At 54.9% G+C, this 13,295-nt stretch overlaps 5 protein-coding genes across 5 annotated transcripts; 2 read left to right on the top strand and 3 right to left on the bottom strand.

Annotated features, from left to right (window-relative positions):
• Positions 1-2,062: 2,062 nt before the first annotated feature.
• On the top strand, positions 2,063-4,435 carry HMPREF1541_07663 (uncharacterized protein; the record flags this gene model as incomplete). The annotated part of the gene is made up of 1 exon (XM_008721987.1): positions 2,063-4,435. One exon carries the CDS (start codon positions 2,063-2,065, stop codon positions 4,433-4,435), a length of 2,373 nt encoding a protein of 790 aa, XP_008720209.1.
• Positions 4,436-5,265: 830 nt separating this feature from the next.
• Positions 5,266-8,967, bottom strand: HMPREF1541_07662 (uncharacterized protein; the record flags this gene model as incomplete). The annotated part of the gene is made up of 2 exons (XM_008721986.1): positions 5,266-8,835; positions 8,887-8,967. 2 exons carry the CDS (start codon positions 8,965-8,967, stop codon positions 5,266-5,268), a joined length of 3,651 nt encoding a protein of 1,216 aa, XP_008720208.1.
• Positions 8,968-9,640: 673 nt separating this feature from the next.
• On the top strand, positions 9,641-10,656 carry HMPREF1541_07661 (uncharacterized protein; the record flags this gene model as incomplete). The annotated part of the gene is made up of 2 exons (XM_008721985.1): positions 9,641-9,769; positions 9,826-10,656. The coding sequence occupies 2 exons, from the start codon at positions 9,641-9,643 to the stop codon at positions 10,654-10,656; spliced, it is 960 nt and encodes a 319-aa protein (XP_008720207.1).
• A 125-nt stretch (positions 10,657-10,781) lies between these two features.
• HMPREF1541_07660 (uncharacterized protein) lies at positions 10,782-12,470 on the bottom strand (the record flags this gene model as incomplete). The annotated part of the gene is made up of 1 exon (XM_008721984.1): positions 10,782-12,470. One exon carries the CDS (start codon positions 12,468-12,470, stop codon positions 10,782-10,784), a length of 1,689 nt encoding a protein of 562 aa, XP_008720206.1.
• A 496-nt stretch (positions 12,471-12,966) lies between these two features.
• On the bottom strand, positions 12,967-13,062 carry HMPREF1541_07659 (uncharacterized protein; the record flags this gene model as incomplete). The annotated part of the gene is made up of 1 exon (XM_008721983.1): positions 12,967-13,062. The coding sequence occupies one exon, from the start codon at positions 13,060-13,062 to the stop codon at positions 12,967-12,969; it is 96 nt and encodes a 31-aa protein (XP_008720205.1).
• Positions 13,063-13,295: the final 233 nt, after the last annotated feature.

The following is a 13,295-nucleotide window of genomic DNA, read 5'->3' as shown; positions in this document are numbered from 1 at the left end:
GGGTGGCACAAGGCGGTAAGGGACCGGCGCCGAGATAATCGGGGTCGCGGCACCATGGCCAGAGAAGGCAACCAAAGTAAAAAGTGGACGACCAGGTTTCTCCAAGGGCTGAAACCCAAAAGAACTTTCGTCAGCAGCATGAAAGGCATGATCTGCACGCAGCGAAGTGACAACGAAATCAAGCTTGCAGTGCCGCTTCGGGCACGACCGCCGGTCTCCAAGGGCAGTGCAGATATTAGAGAGATGATCGCCGCTCCCACAGCCGGTCACGTGCCGGATGCATACTGTGTAGAAAGAGCACTCCCGCTTGGCTCCCCCTCGAGACACGCAAATTATAGACAGTTTTACCGAATGCAGTAGGAGACGACAACATTATCACATGCGCGGAGTGTTTCACATCTTGGGCATGAATCGTGCAACTGAAGTATGAATAGTCTTTGTCAATGCAGATGCAGCGGGCAGTGCCCTCGATTCTCCGGCAAGCGATCTGAGCGAGTCGGGGTAGGATTTTGGAGGTGCAGTAGCACGTCCGTCGGGGAATGCACTCCCGCTTCCTTCGCCATACAAGCCCTAAACCTTGGCCGAACTGCCGCCTGCAGTCCTGACAAGAGAAACAGCTCCTTGTGGCTGTCAAGTTAAACAACGACAGTCAAATGGCTGTCTATGAAGCCCTTTTGACCCAGGCCACACGCCATAGTCCATTCATTGGTTCAAAACGGCCGGTTGTGGGAAGCCTGGTGGCGTTTCATCTCGTGCTGAGGTTGATGTCGGCTATCAAGGAGAATCTCGCGTCCCACCGCTAGTAGGTATCGGGGCTAGCAAACTGTGTACGTGATGAGACGATATGCCGGCGGTCTTGTTCGGCCAGGGTTCAAGTAGGAAAGAAGCCTACTGTACGGGTCCTACCACGTGTCGGCCCTCATCGCTAACTGCTTGTGGCAGCAGGTGACCATCCCTAGTGTTCTGGCTTCCGCCCTTCTCTTCTCTAGCGGCCAACTGCTGGTGCGGTAGTAGTGCTGGACCCGGCACGCACGCGTGTCGTACTTCGTGCACACCACCATCAGATCGAAAAGTAATTTAAAGGTTGTTCCGTGGTCTTGCCCACCTACCTAAAGTCTTGACTCTGATGCTGATCGACGCTGTAAAAGTCACCCTGAAGCGGCAAGAATTTTTGATCACAGGCGACATCCGCAGGCACGGGGACGTATAGGCGGCGCTTAACGGGCGACCTAGGCTGTCACAGTAACTCCGTAGATTTTTCGGCTGTTAGGCACTGCTGCCCCACCGGTGAGCCCCTACTTGCCAACGCATCAAAGTGCCGCACTGCAAAGAGTCATAGCCAGTCTCTCATCTCACTAGTCCTGAGGCTTGTCAACGGCCATGACTTGCTTTTGATCCCTGATCATGCGGCACTCATGCAGTGTGCTGTCTGCCACTCATTCAGTCAGAAGGGCTGCAGTCTCTTCGCCTATTCCAGCCTACCCGACGCCTCCCTCTCTGTCCCTCCCCACTACCGTCTGACACGACAGGTACGAACATAACAACCTCCATCTGTCGATCCTCCAACTCCCACCCTCCGTCAATTTATCTGGCCACCTCTGGGCTCGGACCCTGCTCCGTATCTCTCCAACCATCGGCTTCCCATCATCGACTTGTCGTCCTGCAGATGCGCCGTCATCCTCTTCCCCACGCAAGCACCAGTCAAAAGTGGGGCACCCTCTGCTACACCGCTACTAACTGATACACGCAACCACTACGTTCACCCCAGCCTACGGTGTGATTGTTGGGTCGCGCGACACAGCCCGTCCATCAAACACCAGTTCCGCCAATATATTCATCCTAATTCGCATCTTCTTTTCCACCAAATATCCTGTCGCCCACTCAGCACGCGAGGTATCGTATTCCACCAGAGACTGGGCAATGCGGCCTCTTGTTTCATCTCATATGCCACACCACTGCCCGTCGGATCAATAACGACGCATCTCGGGCATCGCGAGCTTGAGAGAGCTGCTGTCACACCCCACGATGCGTCGATATTCGTAGTCCGCAAGTCTCGACCGACATGCTGTTTCCCTCAGGTTCTATCCCCGCCGGTCCCGCCATAGAACCTCAAAAGGCACTCCTCCTCATCGACTTCCAGGAGGAATTTGTGGATCAAGACAACGGAAAGCTTCCAGTTCCCAACGTTGGCGACTTTGTTGGCAAACTGCCTAGCCTCATCGCGAAATTTCGGTCGAAGGGATCAGTTGTCTTTGTTCGTACTGAGTTTCGGGAACCGCGCTCAGCCCTTTACCCTGAATTGGCTTGTCACAACATCCTCTTGCAGGACACCCTGATCCGTGGCATTCGCTCGGAGGATGGGGAAGTCAGGAGACATCAACGTGGTCGGTCATCCGGCACTTTAAAACCAACCGACCCAGAAGCCTTCCTCCAAGCAGGACCCGAAGACCGGCGTGCGTGCCGTGCAAACACACCTGGCGTCGAGTTCTGTGAGGTAATCGCTCCTGCTTTCGACCCCGAGCGCGATCTGAGCGTTGTGAAGTCACACTATTCAGCCTTCACAGAAACTTCTCTCCTCTTGCAATTACGCACCCGCATGATCCAACACGTTTACGTTGCGGGAAGCCTGTCCAACATTTCAGTCTACGCAACAGTGCTCGATGCCGTGCGCCATGGTATTGAGGTCACATTAATTGAGGACTGTCTTGGATACCGAAATGCTCTCTGCCATGAAGAGGCGGTCCGGCAGATGGCTGATGTGATGGGTGCGGTAGGAACAGACCACCAAGAGCTGATGGACGACCTTGCTGGCTTGCTAGGAGATGTGATCCACGAAGAAGACTTTTCGACCCGTTTCCACGTCAGTATCGGCCCGCCTGCAGTCAAACGAAACTCTCCAGCGCCGCCGCGAGAGCCGGTCTCTCCAGAGCAGAGAAAGCAAAGAGTCGAAGACTGGATCTCAGACAATGGCCCTGGTGACGGTGTGACTGTGGAGAAGCCCCTGGAAGCCTATGGAGGCTCTTCGAAGCTTGAGGTCGATCCTCTGGTGGAAAGTGACTCACGGTCACATCCGCGATCACCTGTGATAAATTCAAGGCTGGGTACACCAGAATTTTCGCCACCACGAAAGAGGTCAACTCAGGAACTCGACGACATTGACGACGAAACACGGCAATCAAAGTATGTCCACAAACCGTCACTCCGCCGCACACCATCAGACACTCGCTCGGATTCCCGCTACAAAGTTAATCGCACGCGTATCCGCGGGTCGCGACCTTCACGTGAATCGTCTAACCGACCTGTCACACCATCGTCGCTCAAAGCGCTTGGTATACCCGGAACACCTGGCGAGCCCCGGGGGTCGCCACCTCTCAGTTCGGACGCTGACACAGGGAGCCGAAGTCTTACGTCGCCTTCCGCGCCCAAAACGATGGATGACGCAATACCTTCTACTCTTGATAAAACGGCGCCTCATAAAGCTCTTCGGAGTGAGGCGCCCAAATTGAGCGGAAACCCCCCCGCACGCAAGAGGAAAGCCAAGAATTCGATGTCGCTGGTCGGCCCAGCCGAGATCATTGGTGAGGGTGATTGCCTCCTCAGCGCACCTGTCATCTCTCATGTTGCAGCTGATGCAGCCTTCTATACCCTGAAGCGTACAGTGCAATGGCAAAAGATGTACCACCGAACCGGTGAGGTCCCACGACTCGTCGCCGTGCAGGGGGAAAATCAGGACGATGGCGAAAGTGAGCCGATTTACCGCCATCCAGCCGACGAATCACCAGAAATGCTTCCCTTTGATGATACGGTAAATATGCTTCGTTTTGCCTGCGAGAAGCGCGTAGGTCATCCGCTGAACCATGCTCTTATTCAGTACTACCGCAATGGCGAGGATAACATTTCGGAACACAGCGACAAGACGTTGGACATAGTTCGCGGCTCTAGCATTGTCAACGTTAGCCTAGGTGCTCAACGAATCTTGACCATCCGGACCAAGAAAGACACTGCGTTGCGTGCCGATACCGATGGCGAAGAACAACCGCGCATAACTCAACGCATTCCGCTCATGCATAACTCAATATTCATATTGGGTCAATCCACAAACCAGTATTGGCTGCATAGTGTGCGTGCCGACAAGAGACCGGAATCCCAGAAAGCACTGGAAGAGCTAGCCTACGGTGGCGAGAGAATCAGCCTGACATTCCGGCAGATAGGGACATTTGTCAACAAGAGAGCCAAAACAATTTGGGGCCAGGGCGCCACGAGCAAGTCACAGGCACAAGCCAACCCGTTGCTGGTAGGAGAAGCTGCTGAAAGAGAAGGGGAAAACATGATTCGTGCCTTCGGGCAAGAGAACCATCAGAGCACCGGCTGGGACTGGGACAAGTGGTATCGGCAAGGCTTCGATGTCATCAATTTCGAGACCAAAGCCACTTGAAGCGCAGGAAGTACCTACATGGCGCGGGCTTAGTTTGCCGCACCCATTATCGTTTTGTCAACGTTGCGGCGGATATGTCAACAGCCCTGCAACGAAGTCATCCGCGTCCGGCACAGAGTGCCCATAAGACGCAATTGGCAAAGCGCAACGTTTTCTCGAGCTCAGCATACCAAAATCACTCAGCACTGCGTTTGTGTATTTGTACAGCGTACGCGGTCGGCATTCAGAGAACCACAAGTGTTACTCTTCGACCTCCCAACCCAATTCGGCATGCTTCTGACCAGAAAGGTGGACCGCCTGAAACACGACCTCACGACCTCACGATCTACTTTGCAGGATACCACACCTTTCTTCAAAAGGAGCACAACCTCACGGCAGGCAATTGGGACTTGTTATATTGAATCATAGTCGGGCGCACGGAATTACATTGGACAGTCACTACAAGAAAGCCGCTATAGCGGTGTAATACAGTCAGGATATAGGCACAGGACAGCATGGTGCCAACCCATGCGATAGCATAGTATGGATGGATAATTGAGGCATTTAGATTCTTGAGGCGCAGAGGATGGATGGCCAGCTGTCAGGGATGTCTTATGGTGATGGCCAGGAACCAACGGCCCGACTATTCGTATACATACGAACACATAGCATAGCGTGGACAGGGAATATGTTTACCTACAAACCAATCGATGGAGGAGGTATCAGCTGCTCCTGAATGCTGCCAATATCATCCATGATCATACGAAGCCTTGCTTTCGTGCTTTTATTACAGAGAGTGTTATTCATGCCATTCGTGTCCTACCTGAGGTCGCTCATTGACGCAAAGTCTCCTACTCATCGTCATCACTATCCACGATGAAGCCGCCTCTCCTTCTGGATGCGCGCACGATGCCTTGCTCTTCCTCCTCCTCGTCGTCTCCGGCATCATCATCATCCCTCATCACCGACTCCTCACCAACGATTTTGGATGCCGCCGGCATCGCGACTCTAGGCTGCCGCGCTTCCTTCAACGGCCGCCGCGGCACCGAATCCTCGCTCTGCGACGACAGCGGCGTCTCATCGTTCCCATCACCACCACCCGCAGCGCTGTCTGCGTCCGTCTCATCGTCCCGTGCAGGCTGCGAGCTCTCTGCCGTGTCGTCCTCCTGGTCATCATCATCCACACCATCCAGATCCATCAGATCTCCATCCTCGCCCATGAGCTCCGCCTCACTGAATGGTTTCACCTTCGCCCTCTTCTTCTGATTCTTCTGCTTCTTTCCTTTCGCGTCCTTATCATCCGCCACGTCCGCCTGCGCGACCCCCAACGCCATGGCCCTGCGGATATTCTCCTCCTGCTTCCTCCGCACCTCCTCCTCACGGGCGAAAAACGCGCGGTCCGCCTCAGCATCCGACTCCTCGTCGCTGTCATGCACGTACAAGTCGGACTTGATCTTGCGGCGGCGCTCGTCGTTGGCGTCCTTGCGCGCCTTGCGCCTCGCGGCCGCGAGCTCGTCGTCGACCTCTGCATCCTCCTCGTCGTTTTCTCCCTCATCACCATCGTCTCCCCTCTTGCGCTTCCGGCGCCGTTTCTTGAGCTCGTCTAGTGCTTTGGCTCGCTTGTTGGGCTTGGCGCGGATGTTGTCCGGGAACTCAAAGTCCTCTTCGCCCTCGGAGTCGTCGATGAAGGCATCGCGGCGGGGGGAGCCGGCGCCGGCGCCTGCGCCGCCGGAGGCGTACGAGGCGTCGCCGCCGGCGGTGGATTCCTTCGGGACGCGGCGGAGCATGTCTTGTGGGTCGACCTCCGGGTCCTCGCCTTGCCAGGGCGTGGTTTCGAAGTCCTCGACTGCGGATCTGGAGTCGCGTAGCTGCGCGGCGGTGAGGGAGCCGGGCATAATCCACGGCGCGCCGAGGACGTCTTCGTCGCCGAGGATTTCGAGACCGCAGAGCGTCATCAGCAGCTTGAGGCGGGCGTTTTTGAACATGGCGGTGCGGATCTCGTCAGTCGTAGGTCGTGCGGCGATATAAGATGGTGTGCCGGTCTCGATCTCCTTGGGAGCCTCGCCCGTCTTCGCTGCGTCAGCGATGGCTGCGTCCTGTCTCGCTTCTGCTTCCAGAGCCCAAGCCGATCTCTCTTCGATGCCTTTCAGGAGCACACCCTTCAGCCACTGCACAAAGTGGGCTTTCTCGTCCTTGAGCAGGATTGTCACCACGATGCCGATCTGCTCGCGCACGTCTCGACCGAGTGAAGGCCGCACCTCAAGCTCGGCTGGTGCTCTTGCCGCGGCGGAGGTCTGCTTTTCGTGGCCGTACTCTAAGTAGAAGAGTGTCGACGGGATCTTGCTGAAGAGCATCTCCACCAACAACTCCGGTCGCTGATCCAGCTTCTTCGTCATCTTCTTGAACAGCTGTTTGCTGAATTCGGCGAAGTCTTTTCCTGTGGCGCTGCTGGTGTCGAGCGCTTCGGGTCCCTGAACGACACGGTAGAAAAGCGCGATGATGTCTACTCGGTACAGGAGTACCGCCTGATCTTGCTTGAAGGCGCACCGGTAGAAGAAGCGGTGCGCCCGTTTGAGCTGTTCCGTGTTGAGCTCCCGGTAGTAGCTCAGCAGCGCCGTGAAGGTATTGACCGATGCCTGATTGACGAACTTTGATGCGAAGCGCTTGAAGTCGAACTTTCGTTCCCGTGAGACCTGCGCTACGTCCTGGATGTCCTCACGTTCCGAGTCCACATCTTCGTCCTGTGCTTCGCCGTCACCGTCGCCTTGCTGCGCTTTCGTCTCTGCCTTCTTCTTCTGCCGCGCCTTTCGTCGCGAGCGGATCTGTAAGTCGGCGTTCTCTTTCGAGTAGCGCTCCAGCATCCGCAAAAAGCTGTGCGCCAGCTCTGTGCACGCGTCCAGGTAGCCGAAGCCTTGATCCTTGTAGCCTCTCAGGATGCCGACAATGCGGTCGTGCGTCGTCTCTTCGAAGAAGATACGGTTCTGGATATTCTCTGCGATCTCTTGGTCGTCCTCGAGTGGACTGGCGGCCATTTCTTGCACCGTGTGCAGAATCTGTGTGAAGCATCGCATTGCTGCGTTGAGATCCTGCCATTCCTTGTTGTCCAGGGAAGTCTGCATGTAGCGGTTCAACAGGATGAATGTTTCTTGGTTGAGCACGGCTGCCACTAGGCCATAGCTCTCAACTTCGAACCCGGCTGTAGTCACGTTCGCAGGCTTCACTTCGTTCTTATTCATGGTTCGGCGAGTTCGCTCTGCTTCGAGGAACCATGAAACACAGTAGAAGAACTGGCGGTAGTTGACCTCGAGAAGGCGGTCCGCTTCTCGCTCAATAGCCTTGCGAAGGTGGGTGAACAGTGGATTGAAGCCGGAGTCAAGGAATTCTTCCACGAAGTTGCGCAGCTTTTCGGTCGCCGAATCGGTGACTTCCTCGAAACGATTGAAGTCGTGCATGGTATGCTGCATATCCTTCTGTTTGGTCCGAGGCTTGCTCCATTTCTTCGACTGGTCCATGTTGAACAATGCTTTGTTTTCTTGCAAGTTGTCCTGTCCTGACAAAGCAGAAGTCTTATGGTCTTCTCGCTTGACCCAGATCATCGTTCCAAAGCGATTGTGCCGTGACGGCGCGTGCTTCTTTGCCGCTCGTTCCATGGCTGTTTCGGTGGCTAAAGACGCCCGAAGGTCCGATATGTTGGCCGTTGCACGCTGTGCGTTGGTCATCCACAGCTTGTGCACGTTGACACCTTTGATCAAGTTGAATAGAATCTCAAGAAGAATAACGTCTTGCAGGTTGAAATCTTCGCCCATATTTGAGCACATAGTGAGCAATAATGCAAATACGTCTTGCTCCACGAAGGCTTCGATCGTAGCAGAGCGAGAAACTTCCATTTCGAGGCCCTGACTTGGGAGATTCGGAACTTGTCGAATTGCTGCAACGTTTCGGAGCAGATAGAGCACCAGCTTAATGATGCCATCATCTCGACTCGTGCGCTCGTCTCGCGACAAGGCAATTGATGGGAGACCTATGCGTACAACTTGGCGTAGAATGCTGCTTGTGTCCCAGCTCAATATTCCGGCCTTGTACAGCACTTGCGCTTGCTGCAGGTATGGAGTGTGTCGGGTGTGATTCTTGGTCAACTCGCCAGTTGTTTCCAATGGCCATGTCAAGGGGACCAGCAATTCCAAACACGCCAAAGCAACTCTTGACTTGACTCTGTCGGTCTTCCCGTCGTCGGCCCAGGAGGCGAGGATCGGGAGGAGGTCACCTCCTACGAGTTTTGCTTCGGCCAGACATCGCGCGACGTCTAATCTGTTCAATTTCTCGTCGTATAGCTTCAGCCATCTCTTCAAATCGCGCAAGCAGGCTAGGGCATCGTCACCGAGGACATAGCGACCGTCTTCGTCGGCGCTGCTTCCACCAAGCTACCATATATGTCAGCAGTGTATGACCAGGTCAGTGCAGGTTCGACTTACGGCATTGACGAGACTGTACACGTAGGCTCTGACTTCCGGATCGATAACCTGAGCCTTCGTGAAGGGCGTGTCCTCCTCCATCATGCGAGCTGTGTCGTTAGCAGAGCATTTGTAGAATGTGGTGCAATTAATTCGGAATTGCAGTTGATCAATCGCCAAAAGGACGCGTCGAAACGCGGTCGCGTGGACCCACCTTTTCTACTGCCTGCCAAGCCCAAGCGCTGCTCTTTCCCTTGCTGCGCTTGAGCTTTTCGGGAGTATAGCCATGCTTTCACCACTGCTTGAAGGCTTCGCGAGCATCACTCTTCAAGTCTACGGCGAAGTGACGGGGAACACGGCGCCATCGTGATCCTGATTGCGGGCTATATATAAGCCATTGAAGGCTGCTAGATGCTGTCAACATGACTGCCGACTTTACCATTCAATTCCATTAGCACGACCGCGTACATGCAGTGAGTTCAAGCAATAGATCTACACAGTACGAACCAGATGTACAAATAATGAAGTGTGAATACTGGGTAGACCAACAACGACCCACTGCAAGATATTGTACTTATCGATAGGATTGCGCCAAGACTGCGAGCCGAGGCCTGCCGCAGCTAGGTGCGTCATTCGTAACTGAGCTACGATATGCTCCGATCTCCAACACAAAACTTCAAGCCATTGCGACAAGTACTTCACTGCAGTTGACTGCATAGCGTGCTTCACCTCAGCAATATTCATGGCCTCGCTCGCACGGCTATCGAGCCGCCTCATGTCGACGCCCAAACCAACAGTCTCGTCCGCAACGCAGCGGCTGGCATCAATCAACCGCCAGTTCTCAACCTCCCCTTCAATGGCGTTCGAGGTGAAGAAGCTGGGCGTCGTGGGCGCGGGACAGATGGTAAGGCACCGTTCAACTCCACGCAGATGAATGGTCACTGACGCAAAACCACACAGGGTCTCGGCATCGCTCTTGTTGCGGCCCAAAAAGCCTCCGTTCCTGTAACCCTCGTCGACTCCTCGCAAGCGGCGCTGGACAAGGGCCTCGCTTTCGCCGACAAGCTCCTAGCCAAAGATGTCTCGAAGCAGAAAATCACGGAGGAGATCGCCAAAGAGACACGCGGACGCCTGACACCCACACTTAAAATGGAGGATCTGTCCGACGTCGACATGGTGATCGAGGCCGTGCCAGAGATTCCCGCGCTCAAGGAAAAGATCTTCGCGCAGCTCGCCGAGGTGTGCCCCAAGCATGCCATCTTGGCCACCAATACATCATCCATCAGCATCACCAAGATCGCGGCCGCAACCACAAAAGATCCCAAGGATATGAGTGCCAGCTCGCGGGTAGTAAGCACCCACTTCATGAACCCGGTCCCCGTGCAGAAAGGTGTGGAGATCATCTCTGGGATTCAAACATCACAAGAAACCGTCGATCGCGCCGTCGCGTTCTGCGAGCGCATGGGCAAGGTGGCCTCCGTCTCGGCTGACTCGCCTGGCTTCCTGGCAAACCGCATCCTGATGCCCTACATCAACGAAGCGATCATCTGTCTGGAAACCGGCGTTGGAAAGAAAGAGGACATTGACAATATCATGAAGAACGGTACGAACGTGCCCATGGGTCCCCTGCAACTGGCGGATTTCATCGGTCTGGACACGTGCTTGGCCATCATGGAGACGCTGCATCAAGGACTGGGCGACAGCAAGTACCGGCCAAGTGTACTATTACGGCAGTATGTGGATGCCGGCTGGTTAGGAAAGAAGAGTGGGAAAGGCTTCTATGACTACTGATTTAGCAACTTCACTTTACGGATGACAATCTAGATAAGGAAAAAAGCTATTTGACACAAGACGCATTCCCTTCGCCTTCCCCACCTCTCCATATTGTCCAATACACAGCAATGGAAGCATTCGCGCTAGAGAGCATCACCGATCTTCAAATTGCGCAGCCGGTCCTTGATCTCTTCATCCGTGAGCTTCTTGCTCCGGAACGGCCAGCGGCTGGCTTTCCTCGCCTTGGCTTCCGGCCCGGAGGCCAAGGAGAGGCTACTACTGCCGTCAGAGGAGATCGAAGGTGTCACATTCCATGCCTGTGAGGGTGGTATTGGTGTCTCGATCTTCTTCGCCTTGTCCTTGGTCTTGCCTTTGTCCTGAGTCTTGCTCTTGCTCGGCGGTAAGGGGTTGTAGTATGACCAGGCATGCGGCTCTGGGGCTGCGGAACGTGTTGGTTTGGTGGTTGGAGCATACGGTTGTGCGGCTGCCAATGGTGGCGGGAGGGTGCGAGGGTTGGTGGTATACGGTGAAGCCTCAGGAAGAGGCCAGCGAGACGGCATTAGGGGTGATCGTTGATATGGCGTATCTGGCGGCGTAGGCGGCCTCGCCACATCAGGTATGTGGGTGAATTTGACGGGCTTGCTTGATTCTCCTGGCTTCGTGGCGACGAAGGCCGGACCGTTGCGTGGGAAGGATGGACTCGGAGGGGTGGGGTTGCGTGGCATGGGCCGCCGGATGATGGGTATTGAGACTGCTGGTGTCGCAGGCGTGGTGGTGTTGTCGGCCTTACACTCCTCGACGGACACGAAACTGTAGTTGCTGGTTGTGGTGTAAGAGCTCCCGGAGCTTGGAGGTCCACGATTGTCAGAGGAGAATGACGAAGGCGCTTCAAGCTCGACGGGTGTATGCTGTAGGGAGCTGTAGGACTCGAGCTCCGTAGGCAGAACCTGCAGCGAGGGCAGTGGCTGGATGGCACTCGCCATATCTTCACTCAAGCCCACCGGCTCGACGCCTTTTTTCAGTTCTTCATAAACAATTCTGGTATGCTCAGTGGCCATCAGCACCCTTCTTTCTGAAACAACGAAGAACCATTTGCGCTCCGCTGCGACTTTGGCAACAAGTCGAGCCATGTCGTGATGGAATTGCGTTCTTGCTCTTTCGAGCTTGATGATCATTGCACGCCTCAGAAGCTCTGTCTCTTGGTCGGCTGAATCTCGCGCTTCCTTGACATCGCGGTCCAGGGCCTCTTCCAGGCTGGCCTCTTCCGTTCTGTGCTGTCTGAGAAGTTCTTCCTGCATCCGCTGCTCGCGGGCCTCCTTGTTTGGCTTCCCACGCAAGTGGACCTGAATTTGCATGAACAGGTCATCTTCCTGTGCCTCGTGCTCCATAGCGAGCTTCTGGAGCGCCGCATCATGTGTGGCATTGATGATAGCTAGCTTCTTCTCCAGAGCTGTTGCTATGTTGGCCGCAAGCTTGGTTTCTCTGCTCGCATGCTCCGTCTTGAAATCTTTATAAGATGACACCAGTGTCTGCTCCTGCTGGCCTTGATGATCGTCTAGACTGACGTGTTGGTGATGAATCGTGTCAGTCAGGGCCTGCACAAGATTTTCATTCTCCAATCGAATGCTCAATTCCAAGGTTTCTCTTAACTCCCGTTCCAACGCTTCGGCTTCTTGACGTCGACGTCTTTCGTCTTGTTGGCGTTCCTGCTCCAGCAGGGCCAGCTGCTCCTCTTCCTCTCGCCGAGCAGCTTCCTGCTCTTGCTCGCGTCTCTGACGTTCTTCAGCTTCGCGTGCTTCTATAGCACGAATGACCGCCAAAGCTCTCTCCATCTCTTCGTCTTCGTTTTGGTCTCTAGCCGCGTATGCTGCTCTTTGACGTTCCAATCTAGCCTGACGTGCTGCTTCATCCACTTCGGTGCACTGGCACGTCCTCCATCGGGCACCACACACATAACAAAACTGCCCCCCGCAGCTGCAGGTGATATGTCTGCAGCCCATCGTGCGTTCGACCATCGTGCGACATTTATAGCAGCGCCTCCATCCATGCGCCTCTGCAACGTTGATAGTAGCCTCGAGGCCTTGGTCCTGTGGACATTCTGCGTTCCGGGCGTGAGATTTGCCCCGACACTGCATACAAACCTTGGTACTACAGTGTGGACACTTGTGGCTGTTGGAGCGAAGCTTGGAAGGCGGGATCCATTTTGCGCAGGAAGCCTCGGGGCAATACCAACGCTTGTCGGTCGGAATTGAATATTCAGCCGCCTTGCTCTTGTACGTGTCCCTTTGCTTCTGATCCAGGGGAATGATGATTGTGGCCGAGGGAATCTCAGTCAGGCAGCATTTTGGTGGGTATGCACTCTCGTTGTGGATCGCAGTCATCACGAGAGTCGCTAGACACGGCTTGCAATAGTAGTGAGTGCATTTGAGGCGAATGAGGCTTGATTCTGGCAGGTCGTCAAAACAGCTGGTGCATTCCAAAGTCGGTTCAGCTGCGATTTTCTTTGCGAGCTTCGTGGTGCCAGACTGCTGTTTATGATGGCGAAGAGCAGCAATCTTGCAAAGGGTAATTGTAATCAGGTCATTCTTGGACCCAGTCGACGGCAGATTTTCTGCAATAGGTGATTGCGTATCCTCTTGTGCGGGACTCGCCGGTCG

Source organism: Cyphellophora europaea (assembly GCF_000365145.1).
Source record: "Cyphellophora europaea CBS 101466 unplaced genomic scaffold supercont1.7, whole genome shotgun sequence".
Lineage (NCBI taxonomy): Eukaryota > Fungi > Ascomycota > Eurotiomycetes > Chaetothyriales > Cyphellophoraceae > Cyphellophora > Cyphellophora europaea.
This window is presented reverse-complemented; position numbering and strand designations above follow the sequence as displayed.